We start from the raw sequence: 17,848 nt of genomic DNA, 5'->3' as shown, positions 1-17,848 counted from the left end.
AAAAGTTTTACATTACCAGTTTGGCAGAAGGAAGAGCAAATATTATGTCAGTGTTCAGACACTACTTAATCCTGATAGATGAGTTGTCAGAGGAAGTACAGAGGGATGTTAGGTGACGCCTGTTGTTCTCTGCAGAGCACAAGCAAGACTCTGCCTCCCAGAGTGGGTAGTAAGAGTATGAATGGAATTTTCTTTTCTGCTTTCCACAGGGTAGTAGAAATGTGGTGTCAGTCTGGATGGGTCTGCCTTAGACTCCCAGGTTAGCCAGGTCTCTTTAGCCCTTTGTTTTTTATTTTTTATTAGTGATTTAATATTGATTTACAAAATTATGAGATAATAGAAATATGATTCCATACCATTCCCACCACCAGAGTTCTGTATCCCCATTCCCTCCATTGGAAACTGCATTAGTTATCCTGAGGTCACAGATATGGGTTGATATACATATACATACATACATATATATATATATATATATATATACATACATACATTTTTTTCTATAGTCTTGCCTTCTCTTCTTATCACACTTATGACTACTTGATGGAATTGGAGTACAGAGTGCTCTAGTCATCTTCCCCTATCATTTCTCCCCTTATGGGAGTATAGACCAAAATTCTTTATAGGGTGCAGAAAGTGGGAGTTCTGGCTTCTAAAATGGCTTCTCTGCTGAACATGGTCATTGGCAGGTTGACCCATATCCCCAGCTTGGTGCCATGTGTGCTTAGCCCACTGTACTACTGACCAACTCCCTGGAATAGGGTGTTGTTCAAGGACTATGGCATGTTTGTTGCTGTGTTGATGATACCCTCAACCACTTTTCAAGGAAGGATTTTATTTACAAAAGGTCTTTCTACTTGCTTGCTGCAATTACTGAGTCACTGCAAACTTTTGTGCACTTTTACTTTAAGCCACCAAGTTTCAGATGCTTCTTTGATTCCATCCTGACCTCCCTGAGCAGAAGTCCTTACCAATGTGTCCCTGGACTTCACATCTCTTCAGCTTTAAGTGAGGGATTAACTGGAATCAATTGGTCTTGAATTCTAGAGGGTCTTTCTGTGATATCAGGAATTCCACAATGAGAAGGCCTAAGAAAGTGTAAGAAAAGCTGAGCATTGGTTATTGGTTAAAAAAAAAAAAAAGCAAGAACATACATACACACACACACACCTTCTTCTAGCTCTTGAAGGTGGCACTCTCTTGTACTTGTGTCAATAGGCTGAAGAGGTAAACCAGTTGGAATGAGGTTAAGCAAGTGCTCTGTAACCTTGCATATATATATATATATATATATAATTTATTTATTTTAAAGTTTTCTTTCAGGGTTATTGCTGAGAGTCAGTGCATGCACACTGAATTTATTGCTACTGTTGGCCTTTCTTCCCCCTCCTTCCTGACCCCCTCCCTTCCTCTCCTCTTTCTTCCCCCCCTTCTTTCCTTCCTTCCTTCCTTCCTTCCTTCCTTCCTTCCTTCCTTCCTTCCTTCCTTCCTTCTTCTTTCCTTTATCCTTCTCCTTCTTAAAGGACAGAGAGAAACTGAGAGGGGGAGACAGAAAGAGACACCTGCGTTAATGCTTCACCACTCATGAAGCTTCCCCCCTGAAGGTGGGGGGCTGGGGAGCTTGAACCCAAGTCCCTGAGCACTGTTACATGTGCACTCAACCAGATACACTGATAATTGGTCCCTGGACACTAATATTTTTAAAGTAATGGGTACCCAAACTCTACTTCTCAAGAGAAAGAGTAATTGGTGTTATATAGGGCTAAGCCTTCATATTTTTTTCAGTCTTCCAGAATATTTTTTCAAAAAAATTTTTGACATTAAATTCAAAAACAAAATTCAGTTTTCTTCCAATCTTCCAGCACAGCCAGTGTTGATAACTGTGGACTGTGAAGTATCTCACAGATGCATCTGATAATATGGGAACAACTCATCTTGAGGTTAAATGGTGCTGGACTAATACCTTCAAGGAAGTGACATCAGCATTTATTTCCTGATGTATCATGAGTTTCTTAACTTTAAGGAAGTGACATCAGCATTTATTTCCTGATATATCATGAGTTTCTTAACTTTAGAAAACCACCAAGTATCTTACAGTCATTTCCATGAGAAAGTGGGACTCCCTCCATGTATCATCTTACCCATCCCTCCTCTGTAACCCCTCACCACCCCAAATAAGGGCTATGCTTATCCTTCCGTTGGCTGAAAACAGGTGGAGACTGCCCTCTAGAAGAGGTTCAGAGACTCTATTCTAACCACACAACTAAATCTTGGCTAGACTCTACACAGAACCCAGAGCAAGCTCAGGAGGAAGGTCACAGCTAGAACCTTTGCAGAGGTAAGAGGATATTCCACTGAACCCAAGATCCTTCTACTTTACCTGCAGACTTCAGAGTGACTGAGAAGTTGATGCACAGGCCAGGAATAAACTAGGAGCTTTTCATGGTCCAGAATGATGACTTTTGGACAGTAAATCACTCACTGTTTTGCAAAACAAGCTCTAGTGACATGTTTCCAGGCTGGGAGAGCCACAGCCTGCACATCTGAGTGCAGAACCCAGCCTGATCTGACTGATCCCTTTGAGCCAGACTCCCTCAGTCAAAGAAGGGGGTCCTGTATGACCCTGAGAGTGACCAAAGAAATGAGCATATATCTTGGATTAAATGCTATGGTGCTTCACAGAGCCCCTTGTACAAAGACAACACACTTGCAGCACCTGGAACTGTGGTTAAGTAATTCAGAGCTGTGTCTTGCAGTGGCCAGTACCTTGCTCAGTGAAGTACAGTCTTGTCCAAGATTACTCCTGCTGTCAGGAGGTGGTACACAGGTCCACTCCCCTCTTCAATCAGGGACACACTGACTATGGAGCTTCTAAAAGTGTTGCATGAAGCCTCAGATACACATGTGTTTGGAGTCAGTGGTTTTCTCTATGTGGGCCCACCTCCCACCTCCACCCACATGCCAGCTTTAAAATGCATGACCGTGACATCACTCTAGAAAAACTACTTTGCACCTTAAAGAGAAACACTCTTTTGTCAGGTGTAAATGACATTTGTTTCCCGAGTTTGGCATCTATGACCTTCCTGAGGGGCAAAGGAGGGGCTGTGGGAGGGCCCACCAAGGACAAAACTCAGTGACTCTAGAAATCTGTTCCTGAAGTAATTTGAGTGATAAGACTGAAGAGGATTTCCAAATGCCACAAACATGCAGCATGCTTAAGAAGAAGAAGGCTGTGGGATCAGCCACAGACCCGAGAGTTGGAAAGGACACAAAAAGGGAGATAGAGAACTTTATTTAGAGATGTGAAGAGATTTTTGTTTAAGTTCCTGGATTAATTATTCTTAATGGCCTTAAAAAAATTCACAGCTTCGACCTGCCAATGCCCACATTCAGTGGGGAAGCAATTACAGAAGTCAGACCTTCCACCTTCTGCACCCCATAATGACCCTGGGTCCATATTCCCAGAGGGATAAAGAATAGAAAATCTTTCAAGAGATGGGATATGGAGTTCTGGTTGTGGGAATTATGTGGAGTTGTACCCCTCTTATCTTATGGTTTTTGTCAGTGTTTCATATATATATATATATATATATATATATTTCACAGCTGTCCATTTACTCTAAGTGCCTTTGTAACTTGAGAGCTCAGGGGTGGGGGAGGAAACAGATTTACACAAAGAGTTAAATCTCATGATGTGAACATGCTACAAGCAGTCCCACCTGTGTGTACAATGCACTTAAAGGATTAAAGCCAACTCTGAAATTATGCTATGTTTTATATAGAGTAAGCACCTTGCTCTTTAAGTTTCTATTTCCTTAAGCAAGGTGTGTGTGTTGGGGGGGTTGCAAATCATTAATTCTCTCAGGTAATCAGGGCCATGAGATAGTCTGCTTTGGGATCTCATGAAGGTTTAAGAGCAGGCAGATGAAGAATGTGTGATTTATATTTTATTTTAAACCTATTTTCAATACTTGTGATTCCCATTCAAAGGTGTTGCTTGCCAGAGGTCTCTCTGGCCTGGATGCAGGTGACATTCTCAGGGAGAAGCAGGTGCCAGGGCAGCAGCTACTCTGAGAGATGGTGGGAGAGGAATGGGGCATTTCAGAAGAAATACTGCTGTGGTCTTGCTTCCTTCTGTGAGATTCAACGAATCCATGGAAATATCTGATGCTCTTTTTTTTAAGCACAAGCCCTATTTAAGCTGGAGTAGGTGATTATTAAACCATTTCCTCCTTTGTGTGATTAAGCAGAGGAAGAGAATCACACTGGCATTTCCAACAGAATCTCCAGCATCCATCCCTGGCTAATCTCTTGGTTTAGATTATTTACTCTCCATAGACATGTGAGAGAGACTGAGGGGGAAGGGTTCATGATAACCTGAAACAACTCAGTTGGAAGTGTGTTGTCTCCAGGAGACAGAAGATCACACAGATATGTCTAATAAAGACACAGCATTTTATTTGCAAAAACAAACAAAAACACACTGCAAAATACAAACAGGAAAAAAAAAGAAAGAAAGTTTGGTTGGGATACTTTCCTCAACTTCAAGTCACAGGCTTAGTGACACAGATCAGTGAAGTGTGGGAAGCCCGCGGTGAACTCAAACTAATCAAAACAGGATAGAAACAGGCTACTGGGGGAATGTTCAAGGCACCTCTAGTTACTCTATCAGATTCTGATTTACAAATTCCTTCAATGTTGTTCTACCAGTTTAGATATGGTGAGTGATGACTTCCAACGGGAAAGAAATGAGATGGAGTCTCGAACCAAATGATATTAAAGGTTTTTTTTGCAACATAACTAAGACATCACAGTAAAAGAGCTGATAGTTGCAGATTAAAAGAAGGAAAAATTGAAGTGGGCAGAGAAAAGGTACTGAGGAAAAGCATCCTATGTGCTCATCATTCATGACATATAAAAGGGAGAAAATAATTCTGGCCCCTTGGCCTTCTTTGCTTCCTCCCCAGCACTGTGTCAGCACCACATGGCACTGAATAATTCAATGTGCTGCCCAGAGACTAGAACATGGGATGGAATGAATCAACTCCTTATCAGCTTTGGCAGCTTTCCTCCCAACATTAAAATCCCTTTTTAAAAGATGATATTGAAGGGTGTCCTCCTATACAGAATCAAGGAATCAAGAGATGCCCAGGTTTCTGGGCCCCCCAGTAAGAACTCCCCTCTCTATGATCTCCCCTTTAGTAGATCACCTGTACTGAGGATGAAACCAGAGAGGATGACTAGATATCTCCACCGCCTTCTGCTCATTCTCAATGAGATTTTCAAGCCTCTCTCAAGAGAAACACATTGGATACCTATTTGTTAAAAGCATTAAACAGAACTCTTCACACAAGTATTGGGCTATTTTATTTGGTCATGAGTACCATAAGTATGCTGTGTCTTCTTTTTCTCAGCCCCTTCCTGCTGTCAGCCCTTCCAGCTTGCTTAGTGGACTGGATTCTGCATTGCACAGGTTACTTTTTCTTCCACACTCACTCATGAACCTTCTCTTTCCATTAGAAAGCTCACAGGTACTCAGTTCATCACTTGTTCATCCTTGTGTTTGAAAACCCAATGCTTCTTACCTCCTCTCTCAACAGGGATCCCAAATGCTGGTCAGACTTTGAACTGTAAGAGCAGAACCACCAGAAAATTCTACAGAAGCAGCAGTGACCTTCTAGCACAATCAAGTCTCTGGACTTAGGGTTTAGTGCTGTATATTTTAAAAGAAAAAAAGAATTGCTAGTTTAATAATAAAAAATTACACTTCTTTGGGCCAATTCAGAATCTGTCTCCTTGTTTTTTAACCCAGGAGAGATAAAGCTTTGGGGAAAAAATAGACCAGATCTCAAGACTAAATAAGGTGCAGCCAGACTGAGAGTCTAGATTGAAAAAGAAGCCTTTCTGTGTGGGTATTGCTGTAGACATGGGGGCGGGGGGATAAGCAGGAAGGAAAACATTTCAGTAGAGAATTATGTGAACTGTAGTGATGTGGAATGAATTATAGCTTGAAAACTCCAGGAATCTTCTGATTCTAAATTCTAAATTCTCAGACCCAGGGCTTTGCTGTTTAAAATAAATAAGATTGAAAAAAAATACCCTAAAGCAGTACAGAGACTCAGCCTTAAACCTCTTGTCCTGGAGTGGGGAAGATTCTTCTGTCCTGAACCTACCCCTTATGTTAGGGCTCTGTTTATACAGCTTGTCTTAAAACCACAGTGAACGTGTCCTATTCTCCTTGGGCCACCCTCTAGGTACTTATGTCAGCATGCTAATTAAAGAGGAATTAGAGGAAGCTTGTGTTGATCTCTTCTATCCACTTTCTTATCACATTCCAATGTACTGTGCATGAAAGATTCCTCTGGCTGTCCGCCTCCACCCCCCTCATGGACATAGAAAAGCCTTGCTTGCTTTCTAAAAGCAAACGTTTGAGTTTAAGATTCATCTGGCAGCGGTTCTCCCCTTGGTGTGTGCTTTTTAAGGGTCCATGTTCAGATACACAACAGAACAGGAACTGCAGGTGGGGAATCCTCAGAAGTGATGTGGACAACACACACACAAACATACAAAGTGCTAGAAGCAGCCCTTACCTTCACCCCTCTCCCCTGCATGCAGGTCTCTAAGAGCAAATATGAACGCGTGTTATGTGTGGGGAGAACTATTTGATTACTCATGTATCCACCATCCCAGATCTTTCACTGTCCCACCAGAGAAGAACCTGGTCTCCCTAAGTGCCTCTGGCTACACATCATGACTCAGTCTGCCTTCCACAGACACAGTCTGGGGAAGGCAGTTTTGATCACATGTGACTGTCACCTAAACTGGTGTTACCAGAAAGCCGGACTCCAGCTTCCCAAGTAGCAAAGGTAGGGGTAGCAGGGATAGCTATTATGCATGGAGAGGAGGGAGGTCCGCGGGAAGCCCTCTTCTTTCAATGTGGGCAAGGGCGAGTGTTTCTCCAGGATTCCCAGGTCTGTGGTGAGCTGCTTCCGCTTGGTCTTATAGCGTCTGTTCTGGAACCAGATCTTCACTTGTGTCTCCGTGAGCTTGAGGTTCTTGGCCAAGTGAGCCCTCTCAGGAGCGGACAGGTACTTCTGGTGGCTGAACTTCCTCTCCAACTCAATGACCTGAGTATGGGAGAAGGCAGCTCGAGAGCGCTTCTGTGGCTGCTTGGGGGCTGGGGGGAGGCTTGGGAGGCTGCCTGGAGAGTTTTCACAATCCAACAGATAAGTCTCAAAATCCCTATCTGGAAAGGAGAGAGGACAGGGAGGGATGGGAAGGAAACCGTTACAAGCCAGCAGTAGAGAGAACAAAATTCCCCTCAGCCTTATCTCACCAGTGAGTGAACAAACAGTCTACTGTCATCTTGGATACATTTCACTTTTTTCACAGGCGTAAGGGACTCACCCGAGCAGGGAGTGAGCACACAAGTATATTATGTATTTATTTTCAATATCCATCAAGAACACTCTTCTCCCCCAACTAGAGGAGGTAAGTGATAGAACTTCCTGCCCTATCATCAAGTAGGATTAACTAGGGACTCTGCAGATGTTTGTTGAGGGGAGGTGGAAGAAGGCAGGCAGGGAGGACACAGAGAAATCGGATACCTGTAAAAGCAAGACCCCAGGGCATCCGCCGCTAACATCCGGTGACAGGACAGGCTTGTGTGATTGGCTAGCGCAAAGGCAGGTTCAGCTTCTGCCTTTAACCCTCTTTTTGGGTAAACGAACCATCAGGAGGTCTCATACACGATGGGCAAGAAAGTAAGTACTCAGTGTAAAGGCCACAGGGAACTCTGACATGTATTCTTCTTATATGGTTGGGAAGCAGAGTCTTAGTGGGTGGGGCTCTAGTTCATTAATATGAGTAAGGTGTCTGCTGCATGTATTAGTTATTGCAATTGCCAAGGGGTACCTAGAGGTAGAGGTCTGTCAAAGGTCGCGCGGTGGCAGGGAACAGGGGATCGGGGTATACACCGCGGAGAAGCCGCGGAGCTGGGGCGCCCTGAGCCCTTGCAGCTGCTGCGCCCCCTGACGTTGGGGTCAGGTGCATCTCGGGGTGCGCCCACCGCGGCTTCTCCTAATCCCAGCCCCTGCCCGGCCTCCAGCGCGGCCGGCTTACCTGGCTCGGACTCTCCCTGCGCTGCGAGGGGCCGGCCGCTCCGCTCGTCCTCAGGCTCCTGGGCTCGGCCTCCTGCTCCTTCGGGCTCCGGGTCGGGCTGGCGCTCCGGCTGCTGGCTGCCCGCTCGGCCGCCGTCCCGCAGGATGTCCTGGATGAGGAAGGACGTAAGCGGCTTGGATTGGGACGTCGGCGCCCACGGGCTGCAGCCGGCCGCCTCCGCCTCCTCCGGCCGCAACTCGGGAGCCCGGAGCATCCCTGCGGCTCAGCCCGGCGCCCCAGCTCAGACCTCCGAAGCTACCGCGGTGTCCCTGCAGCTGCACTTTCACTTTCCGTGGCCTCCGCTCACTTATAGTGCCGGGGGCGAGCGCGCGCGCCGCTTTTCTATTGGCCTCCGGGGCCCAAGGGCGCCGCGGATTGGCCACCCGGCCATCCAGGTGTTGGGGGGGCGGGGCAAGGGAGTGTTCGCATGGTCTCCCTTTTCTGTACTGGAGAGATTCCTTCTTCTTCCCCTTAAAGGATTTCTCCAGCCAGTACCAAAGCGGGCTTCTTTGTTACAAGTCACAAGTGAAATGTAGGCACTTCTGGGGAATTATAATAAATAATAGAAACATTCCCTTAAGCCCATATAGAGTTCCTCAAAGCTCGCTCACTTTCAAAGAGATGAATGTGGCCATCACTGCAGATGAAATTCTGGATGCTCTAGACGTAGAGACATGGGTGTCAAAGAGACAGGGCCTCTCAGGTGGGATTCTGCACTGGTCATTGGGACGACCAATGAAAGTGGAAGAAGAATGTTGATATTAACTTTATAGAAATTAATAAAATGTTGTGTTTATATAAGATAGTATTTGGGAACAAACACCAACATATGCAAGGGCAAAGACTCTTTACCTTCCCTCAAATGGGCCATAAACAATGTTGCACATTGACTGAACTCAAGTGGTAACATGAATGAGTTTGAATATTAACAACTGGTGAATCTTGATAAAAAAATTAACCTGTTTTATTGTTGCAATGTCTTTGTACATCCAACCTTCTAAGGCACCTTCCATTCAACTGGAAAATCTTCAAAAAGTGGTATACAGTGTGTCTGGGGAGGAAGTGGAGGGAATGAAAGAAACTACTCATGTGCAGTGAAAAGATATTTAGTAAAAAGAGTTGCTTTTCATTTTTTTCCTTACATTTTCTTTTAAAATAGAGACTCATGAGCAGTTACAAAAGTAAGTAACCCCAGACTGACAATTATATAACTGCAACTCATTGTAAAGCTAAGGAGTTGCTATTGCATGTTATGAAACTTAATCTCATCGTGTGTTGTTTTAAATTTAATCTTTTTAAACAAAATTTTTATTATCTTTATTTATTGGATAGAGACAGCAAGAAATCAAAAGGGAAGGGAGTGATAGGTAGAGAGACAGAGAGACACCTGCGGCACTGTTTCACCACTTGCAAAGCTTTCCCCATGCAAGTGGGGACTGGGGACTCAAACCCAAGTGCATTGTAATATGTGCACTCAACCAGGTGTACCACCACCCGGCCCCCCTTAACTTTAATTTTTTTAAAATATTTATTTATTTTCCCTTTTGTTGCCCTTGTTGTTGTATTGTTGTAGTTATTGTTGTTGTTGTTGTTATTAATGTCATTGTTGTTGGATAGGACAGAAAGAAGTGGAGAGAGGAGGAGAAGACAGAGAATGGGAGAGAAAGATAGACACCTGCAGACCGCCTGTGAAGCAACTCCCCTGCAGGTGGGGAGCTGGGGGGCTTGAACCGGGATTTTAAGCAGGTCCTTGCACTTTGTGCCACGTGTGTTAACCCTCTGCACTACCACCCAACTCCCCAAATGTACTCTTTTTATGAGAAGAGACGAGACCCCCTTGCTGCTCTAGAACCTAGAACCTCATGAGTGCAAGTCCTTTGCTCAACCTTTGTATTTTGTCATGTTTAAGCCTGTATTAAGTTTTGTTCTTGCATGTATGTGTTGCTCTGTACAATTTTTCTCCTTATATAGATTCCTGATATGATACAATCACAATGTAGAATAGTTCTATCACCACAACAAGAAAATATCCTTAGCCCTGGCAACCACTGATCTATTCCTCATCTCACAGCTTTACCATTCTGAGAATGTCATAATTTTTTTTTGTGTGTGCCTTACAGAATTATTTCTGGGGCTTGGTGCCTGCACTACGGATCCACTGCTCCTGGAGGCTATTTTTTTTCCCCTTTTGTTGCCCTTGTTGTTTATTGTTGTTGCTGTTATTGTTGTTATTGCTGTCATTGTTGGATAGGACAGAGAGGAATCGAGAGAGGACAGGAAGAGAAGGATAGGGGACAGAAAGACACCTGCAGACCTGCTTCACCTCCCCTGAAGGTGGGGAGCCAGGGGCTTGAACCAGGATTGTTACGCCGGTCCTTGAGAATGTCACAAATTAATCAAACATCACACAGTATATCACCTTTGGAACTGGTTTGTTTTACTGACCTTTACTGAATTGTTTCTCCCTGGGTTTCACTTAGATTATTGCATGTATTAATAATTACCACTTCCCCCATTACTATTACAGTTATGGATTTGTTCAACTATCCACCCACTGAAGGATAACTTAGGTTCTCCCAGTTGTTTGTTATTATGAACAAAAGTATTGTGAGCATTGATGTGCAATATGTGTGTGTGAACAATAGTTTTCATGTCTCTGCTTAAAATGTGCAAGAATGCAATTTCTAGGTCATATGTTGATTGCAAATTTAGTTTTGTAAGAAACTGTCAACCTGTTCCCCCAGAACCATTGTACTTCTTTAGATCTCCACTAGCAATGTAGACAAGTTTAAACTTCATCAAATCCTTTGGATTTATCCTTTTAGTCTTTGGAATTATAATTTTATTTTGCTTTGACCTTTCCAACAGAAGTATAGTGATATCCCATTGTAGTTTTAATTTGTATTTCCAAAGTGACTGGTGGTATTGAAAGCCATTGTCTTCCTTGTCATCTATACTTCCTTTTTCTGTAGAGTGTTTGATCAATTTAATATAGTCTTGATCATTTTTTAATAGTCTAAATGTAAGTTTTCGCTGGGTATGTGATCTGCAAGTAATTCTTCCTAGTTTGTATCTTGTCTTTTCATTTTTAACAGAATATTTAATAGCATAAAAGGTTTAAATGTTGGTGAAGTCCAGTGCAATCTTTCCTCTTTATTTTGCAGATTTTGCTCTTGATGCCATGGCTGAGAAGTCTATTTCTTCTAGGTACTGAAGATGCTTTCAGATATAATATTATAAAGGCTTTATAGTTAGCTTTTAAATCATGACCCACTATGCACTAGTTTTTGTATATAGTGTGAGTTTATGTTAATGTAGCATTTTTTTAAACTTAGAGCTGGGTGGCATTCTAAATCAATGAGGAAATGTGAATTATTTAATAACTAGTATTGCCATTTGGAAAAATAAAATTATATTCTTATAACAAATAAATTCCAGATGGCTGAAAGATTTAAAACATAAACAGACACATAAAGCAGTTTAACCACAATCATCATTAGGGAAATGTGAATTGAAACCACATTGCTATACCTCTTTTCCACCTATCAGGATGACAGAGGTTAAAAAAAGGATGCTATGTTTTGTTACAATTAAAAAAAGAAAATATGGATGCTGTCCAACATCATGGGGGGGGGGAACTGAAGGGAGAGTTAATCAGTGTTGTTTATTTGGATGACAGCAAAATCTGTCAAAATTAAAACTGACTGTGCCCTTTGACACAGATTCTATGCTTAGATATTGATTCTACAAACATACAAATACACATTTGGCTAACTTACCAAACCCAGTTTGTTAAGACACTAGTTCATATTGCAAAAAAAAGAAAAAAGCTATAAAATGACCCCACTGTGTAATGAAAAATAGTTGCAAGTCATCTACAACATCTGTAACATTTGAGCATTCTAACATATAGAACACATCTGGAAGAACATATCATCAGCTAGATGGAAGCAGAAGACTAAGAAAAGGAAAGGAGAACAGAATATTGCTTTGTACTAGCATGTAATTTAAAGTCATCACCATCATCATCATCATCATCTATGCTGAAACTGAGCCTGAGCCCCTCTCCCTCTCTAGAGGAACCCTAAGAATGGGGACAGAGTCCATGGCATGTTCCTCACCTCACTTCATATGTCTTTCCCCTTGTGCTACATAATTTGCTTGTTTGAGGAAGTAGGTCCTTTCTTTCATCAGACTATGAACAGGGGTGTGTTGTCCTCATAGGTTTGCCATCCCGAATAGCTGGTGAGGTTTTGGCATAGTAAGGGCAATCCATGGATGTTTTCTGGCTGGAGGAATGTCCACTTTAGGTACCATGAGGCATCTCAGTGGCTGGTGGCATTATCCATAATGGACCACAAGATCCCTAGGCAAGTCACAATATAAGGTTCATTTGCTCCCCTTAGTGTAATATAAACTGTTCAGAGGTTACCACAAGACTGTAGCCAAACAGCTTAATAGAGTATAGTAGGATTTAGGCTAGGGAGATAGCATAATGGTTATGCAAACAGACTCTCATGCCTGAGACTCCTAAGTCCCAGGTTCAATCCCCCTCACCAACATAAGCCAGAGCAGAGCAGTACTCTGGTATTCCTTTCTGTCTCTCTCTGTCTCTCTCTCTGCACCTCTCTCAAAAACAAAATAAATAAAATATTTTTTTAAAGTTTCTTCTAAAAAAAGAATATAGTAGAATTTTGGAGAAAAATCATGATCCCCCGCCAGATCTTTACTTGTGAACGTGCTATGTAAATGGAAAGTTCAAGTTAGGTTTGCATATTGATCGTGGTTTGCTTGGTTTATACTCCAAAGGCACGCTCAGGGACAAGCTGTTTGTCATCTCTAAGGATTAATTAACTCTGGGGTGGACAGTCCCTCCCCAGTGTCCACAAGGTCTACCTCCTCATCTCTAGAACTTGTTAATGTGTTATGAAAATGGCAAGTTCATGTTAAATTTGCAGATAGAATAAATTGTTAATCAATTGACCTAGAGGTCTGAAGGTTAGTCTGTATTTTCCACATGGGTTCAATAGATACAAGGGTTTTTGTCAGTCAAAGGAGGGTCAGGGAAAAGAGTGTCAGTGTCAAGTAAGATTTGTGATAACTGGTTAGACTCATTGAGGTGTGTGGAATGCAAGACAGGAGGGAAGTGGCACAGTCGAAGAGGGAAGGGGTCCAGATGACTGCTTGCCCTGCTTGTGGCGACTTGGGGTGTTGGGGTGGTCCTCCAAGTGACTAAAGCAGCCAACCTTCTCAAACTTTAACTTTTTAAATTTTTTTATGATTACAATGTTCCTATAACTTTTTTTAATTTATAAAAGGAAACTGACAAAATCATAGGATAAGAGGGGTACAACTCCACACAATTCCCACCACCAGAACTCCACATCCCATCCCCTCCCCTGATAGCTTTCCTATTCTTTAACCCTCTGGGAGTATGTGCCCCAGATCACATCAAATCGATGGGGTTTACAGTCAACAATATTTATACCCCTTTCTCATAGTAGGGAGCTACTCTCTTTCCTGATCCAGCTTTCTGGTCCTTTTTCTAGCCATGAAATCATCTCCTCAGACAATAACTTGGATCCACATGCATATCAGATTTCAGGCTTAGGGGAAAAAACAAACACTAACTAGTATAGCCACAGGCCCTTTGGAATATAACTAAAATATGCCTACTAGATAGCTACAAAATGGAGGACACCCCAACTCTTCATCTGCACTATTCCAGCCTTTAGGTTCATTATTGGTCAACAATTTGTTTGGCTTTATATGTTAACTCTCTTTTCAGCCACCAGGTTTCAGATGCTAGCATGATGCTGACTAGAATTCCCTGGACATACGACCCCACCAGTATGTCCTGGAACTCCTCTTCCCCAGACCCCTGCCATACTAGGGAAAGAGAGAGGCAAGCTAGGAGTATGGATCGACCTGTCAACACCCATGTTCAGGGGGGAAGCAATTACAGAAGCCAGATCTTCCACCTTCTGCATCCCTTCTGGAACTTTGAGGTGCATACAAATTATCCAGAAAGCTCACTTAGGTGTTGACTCTGTTTCAGCAAATGTGTGACTCCTATGGGTCTGTGGTTCTTCTAAAAAGTTCATCTGTTGGGAGACGGGCAGTAGTTCAGTGGGTTAAGTGCACATGGGCAAAGCGCAAGGACCAGCGTAAAGATCCCTGTTCGAGCCTCTGGCTCCCCACCTGCAGGGGAGTTGATTCACAGGTGGTGAAGCAGGTCTGCAGGTATCTATCTTTCTCTCCCCCTCTCTATCTTCCCCTCCTCTCTCCATTTCTCTCTGTCATAGCAAACAACAACACCACCAATAACAACAGCAATAATAACTACAACAATAAAACAAGGGCAACAAAAGGGAATAAATAAATAAATATTTATAAAAGTAAAGTGTTCATTTGTCATTATTATTTTTTTCTTTTTCCAGTCCCCACACATGAACAACTTCACTACTCCCTGGCTGCTTTTTTACTCATCTAGGGAAAGAGAGAGAGAGAAAGGAAGAGAGACCACAGCATCAGCTTCCTCCCATACCACAGCACTCCCATGTGGTGTTGGGGATCAAACCCGGCAGGGTGCATGACAAATCATATATTTTACTTGGTAAGCTATTATCCTGATCCCTGAAAATTGATTAACAGACTGCTTTTGTTTAGTGTGTGTGTGTGTATGTGTGTGTGTGTGTGTGTGTGTGTGTGTATGTTTGAGAGAGAGAGAGACAGAGAGAAAGAGAGACAGACAGAGAAAGAGAGAAGAGGAAGCTGATCATATACACTGCAGGGGCTTGAATCCAAGGCTCCATTTATGAACAGCATATGTTTGACACTCTGAGCCACCTCTGTGGCCACTGGAGTCAAAGTTTCTTATAAATTCCCAGGTGATGTCAGTGCTTCCGGTCTAGCTACTCCCCCTCCCCAACCCAGCTGTTTGTCATTGAGCAGCCCCTCCCCCCCACTCCCCATATAGAAGGTGGAAGTCATGAACATTCCATTCACCTGCTCCATTTTTCCTTTAAGGGCCTCTAGATTGTCTGTGTTCTTGAGTCCTTTGTCTCTGAAGCCAGTCATGCTTCAACTACCACATCTTGCCCTTCACCCAAGCCCTTTAAAAAGGTCTCTTTCAAGAGTCGGGTGGTAGAGCGGCAGGTATAGCACACATGGCACAGAGCGCAAGGACGGGAGTAAGAATCCCTGGTTAGTCACTTCACAGGTGGTGAAGCAGGTCTGCAGGTGTCTGTCTTTCTTTTCCCCTCTTTGTCTTCCCCTCCTCTCTCTATTTCTCTCTGTCCTATCCAACAACAACGACATCAATAATAACTACAACAATAAAACAACAAGGGCAACAAAAGGTAAAATAAATAAATAAATGAATAAATATTTTAAAAAATTTAAAAAGAAAGGTCTTTTTGTCTGCCTTTGGAGCTCTTTGGACCTGTTTTCTCTGTAGGCTTTTCTGTATGGTGAATCAGATTAGGATGGATTAAGGGCTTGGGGAAATTGGTAGCAGATAATAACTCAACTTCATTGTACCCCTCATCAGTGCTGATCACCAGAGCAGGCACCAGGGAAGATTTATTGAGCAGTAACCCCCACCCCCATCTGTTTCTGCAGCTCCTAAGGCTTGGGGCTGCCTCTGTAGAAGTTTCCCCTGTCCTCTTGCTGGGTGGCCAAGGACCCTCCACGCCTGGTCTGCTCAACAATTTAACAGAGGCCCGCATACACTCACACACAGAGACACACACACAGTCTGTTTGTTTAGAAGAAGGCTCTGACCTTCCCACACTGGACTGTCTGCCTGAAGTGATTTGAGACCCACCCTCTTCCACTGTCTCCAGCTCTGGCCCATCCATAAAATGGAGCAGGTTAGCCAGACCTCCAGGGAGCCCCAGGGTAGTTTCCAGAGCCATCTTCTGGGTGTGTGTGTGTCTGGGGGGTGGGTCATATTCCATGGGAGCTGGGGGGACTGGGAGCTAAATCTGCTTTACTCTCCTGCATTAGGCTGACCATTTGATTGTACAGACAGAATGTGGGAACCCAGAAAGTTTCCCACACAGGTAAGATTGTCCTCTTTCTCATCAGACAACCTTTTCAAGAGTGTCTAGAACAGCACAGTCTGAAATCAGTGGGTATCGACTGGACTGTTCTGGGCCCCTCTGCTGGGTCTGCATTTTGGGCCCAAGGCTGGTCTTGCCCCTGGGGGAAAGTGATCAGGTAAGGCCTTCCAGGGTTCTTGCGGGTTCTTATGAGGGAAGGCCACTTTAGCACATGGAGTGGGGCAGTGAGATCTTTCTAGACTTCCTGCAGAGATGCTTCAGGCATCAACCCATATATATATATATTTTTTTTTCTGAACTTAGTGAGAAGAGAAAAGGAAATAAAACAATCTGGAAGGAATGGTGACAGGGCGTGGAGAGAAAGAGTCAGAGAGAGACAGAGAGAGATATGTAGAAGAGAGAGGAGGGATGGGAAGCTGTGTAATATTCCAATGTAAATATTTACACAGAGAACTATGGTGGTAGGGATTGTGGTGGGGGTGGGGCAGGGCACAGAACTTCAGTGAGGGTGTGAGGACTTAACAAACACCATAAAATTATATCCCTGAAATCATATAGACTTTTGTAACAAGTCTTTTAAATCACTAAGAAAAGATAAAAATTAAAATATAGAATTGCAAAATAAATATAGAACAATGAAATGAAAATTCAGAGAATCAGGTTGTGGTAGATAGCATAATGGCTTTATTCTAGATGCTAGCATGATGCCAACCAGACTTCCCTGGACAGAAGACCCCACCAATGTGTCCTGGAGCTCCAATTCCCTAGAACCTCACCCAACTAGAGAAAGAGAGAGGCAGGTTGGGACTATGGATCGACCTGTGAATGCCCATGTTCAGTGGGGAAACAATTACAGAAGCCGGACCTACCACCTTCTGCATCCCACAATGACCTTGGGTCCATACTCCCAAAGGGTTAAAGAATAGAAAAGTTGGGAGTCAGGTGCAAGGACCAGCATAAAAGATCCCTGTTTGAGCCTCTGGCTCCCCACCTGCAAGGGAGTGAATTCGCAGGTGGTGAAGAAGGTCTGCAGGTGTCTGTCTTCCCCTCCTCTCCATTTCTGTCTGTCCTATCCAACAATGATGACGTCAATAATAACTACAACAGTAAAACAACAAGGGCAACAAAAAGGAAAATAAATAAATAAATATTTAAAAAAACTTTTAAAGAAAGGATAGGAAAGCTATCAAGAGAGGGGATGGAATATGAAGTTCTGGTGGTGGGAATTGTGTGCAGTTGTACCTCTCTTATCCTATGGTTTTGTCAGTGTTTCCTTTTTATAAATAAATAATAAAAAATTAAAAATTAAATAAGTAAAGAAAGAAAAGAAAAAATTTCTTAAATGGGGGATTAATGCCTAACAGTCAACAGTCAAATACAACAGTTTGTATATGCATATCACTTCCACATAACAATACAACACCCACTCGGTCCTCCATTGCCATCATAACATAATGGTTATACAAAGAGATCTTTGGCCTGAGGCTCCAAAGTCGTAGGTTCAATCCCCCGCACCACCATAAGCTAAAGTTGAGCAATGCTTTGGTTAAAAAAAAAAAAAAGGAAGCCCAGGTGATAAGATTTCACAGAATCTGGATAAATAGATAAAGCCCCTTGTCGTG

The 17,848-nt window shown here is 43.1% G+C and overlaps 1 protein-coding gene across 1 annotated transcript; it reads right to left on the bottom strand.

Moving 5' to 3' along the window:
- Positions 1 to 4,436: 4,436 nt before the first annotated feature.
- Positions 4,437 to 8,427, bottom strand: NKX3-1 (NK3 homeobox 1). The gene is made up of 2 exons (XM_007536610.3): positions 8,122 to 8,427; positions 4,437 to 7,246 (listed from the first exon to the last, which is right to left on the bottom strand). The coding sequence occupies exons 1-2, from the start codon at positions 8,372 to 8,374 to the stop codon at positions 6,828 to 6,830; spliced, it is 672 nt and encodes a 223-aa protein (XP_007536672.1). The 5' UTR covers positions 8,375 to 8,427; the 3' UTR covers positions 4,437 to 6,827.
- Positions 8,428 to 17,848: the final 9,421 nt, after the last annotated feature.

The sequence above is a fragment of the Erinaceus europaeus genome, chromosome 19 (assembly GCF_950295315.1).
Source record: "Erinaceus europaeus chromosome 19, mEriEur2.1, whole genome shotgun sequence".
NCBI classification, from domain to species: domain Eukaryota; kingdom Metazoa; phylum Chordata; class Mammalia; order Eulipotyphla; family Erinaceidae; genus Erinaceus; species Erinaceus europaeus.
The sequence above is the reverse complement of the archived record's forward strand: the minus strand, read 5'-3'. Positions and strand labels throughout refer to the sequence as shown.

What these genes read in the sequence shown, in the direction of transcription:
- NKX3-1 (XM_007536610.3), bottom strand. Translation starts at nt 8,374, where the DNA reads ATGCTCCGGGCTCCCGAGTTGCGGCCGGAGGAGGCGGAGGCGGCCGGC. An exon ending in GCAGGGAGAGTCCGAGCCAG is followed by an intron (nt 7,247 to 8,121) that starts GTAAGCCGGCCG and finishes TCTCCTTTCCAG; the next exon opens with ATAGGGATTTTGAGACTTAT.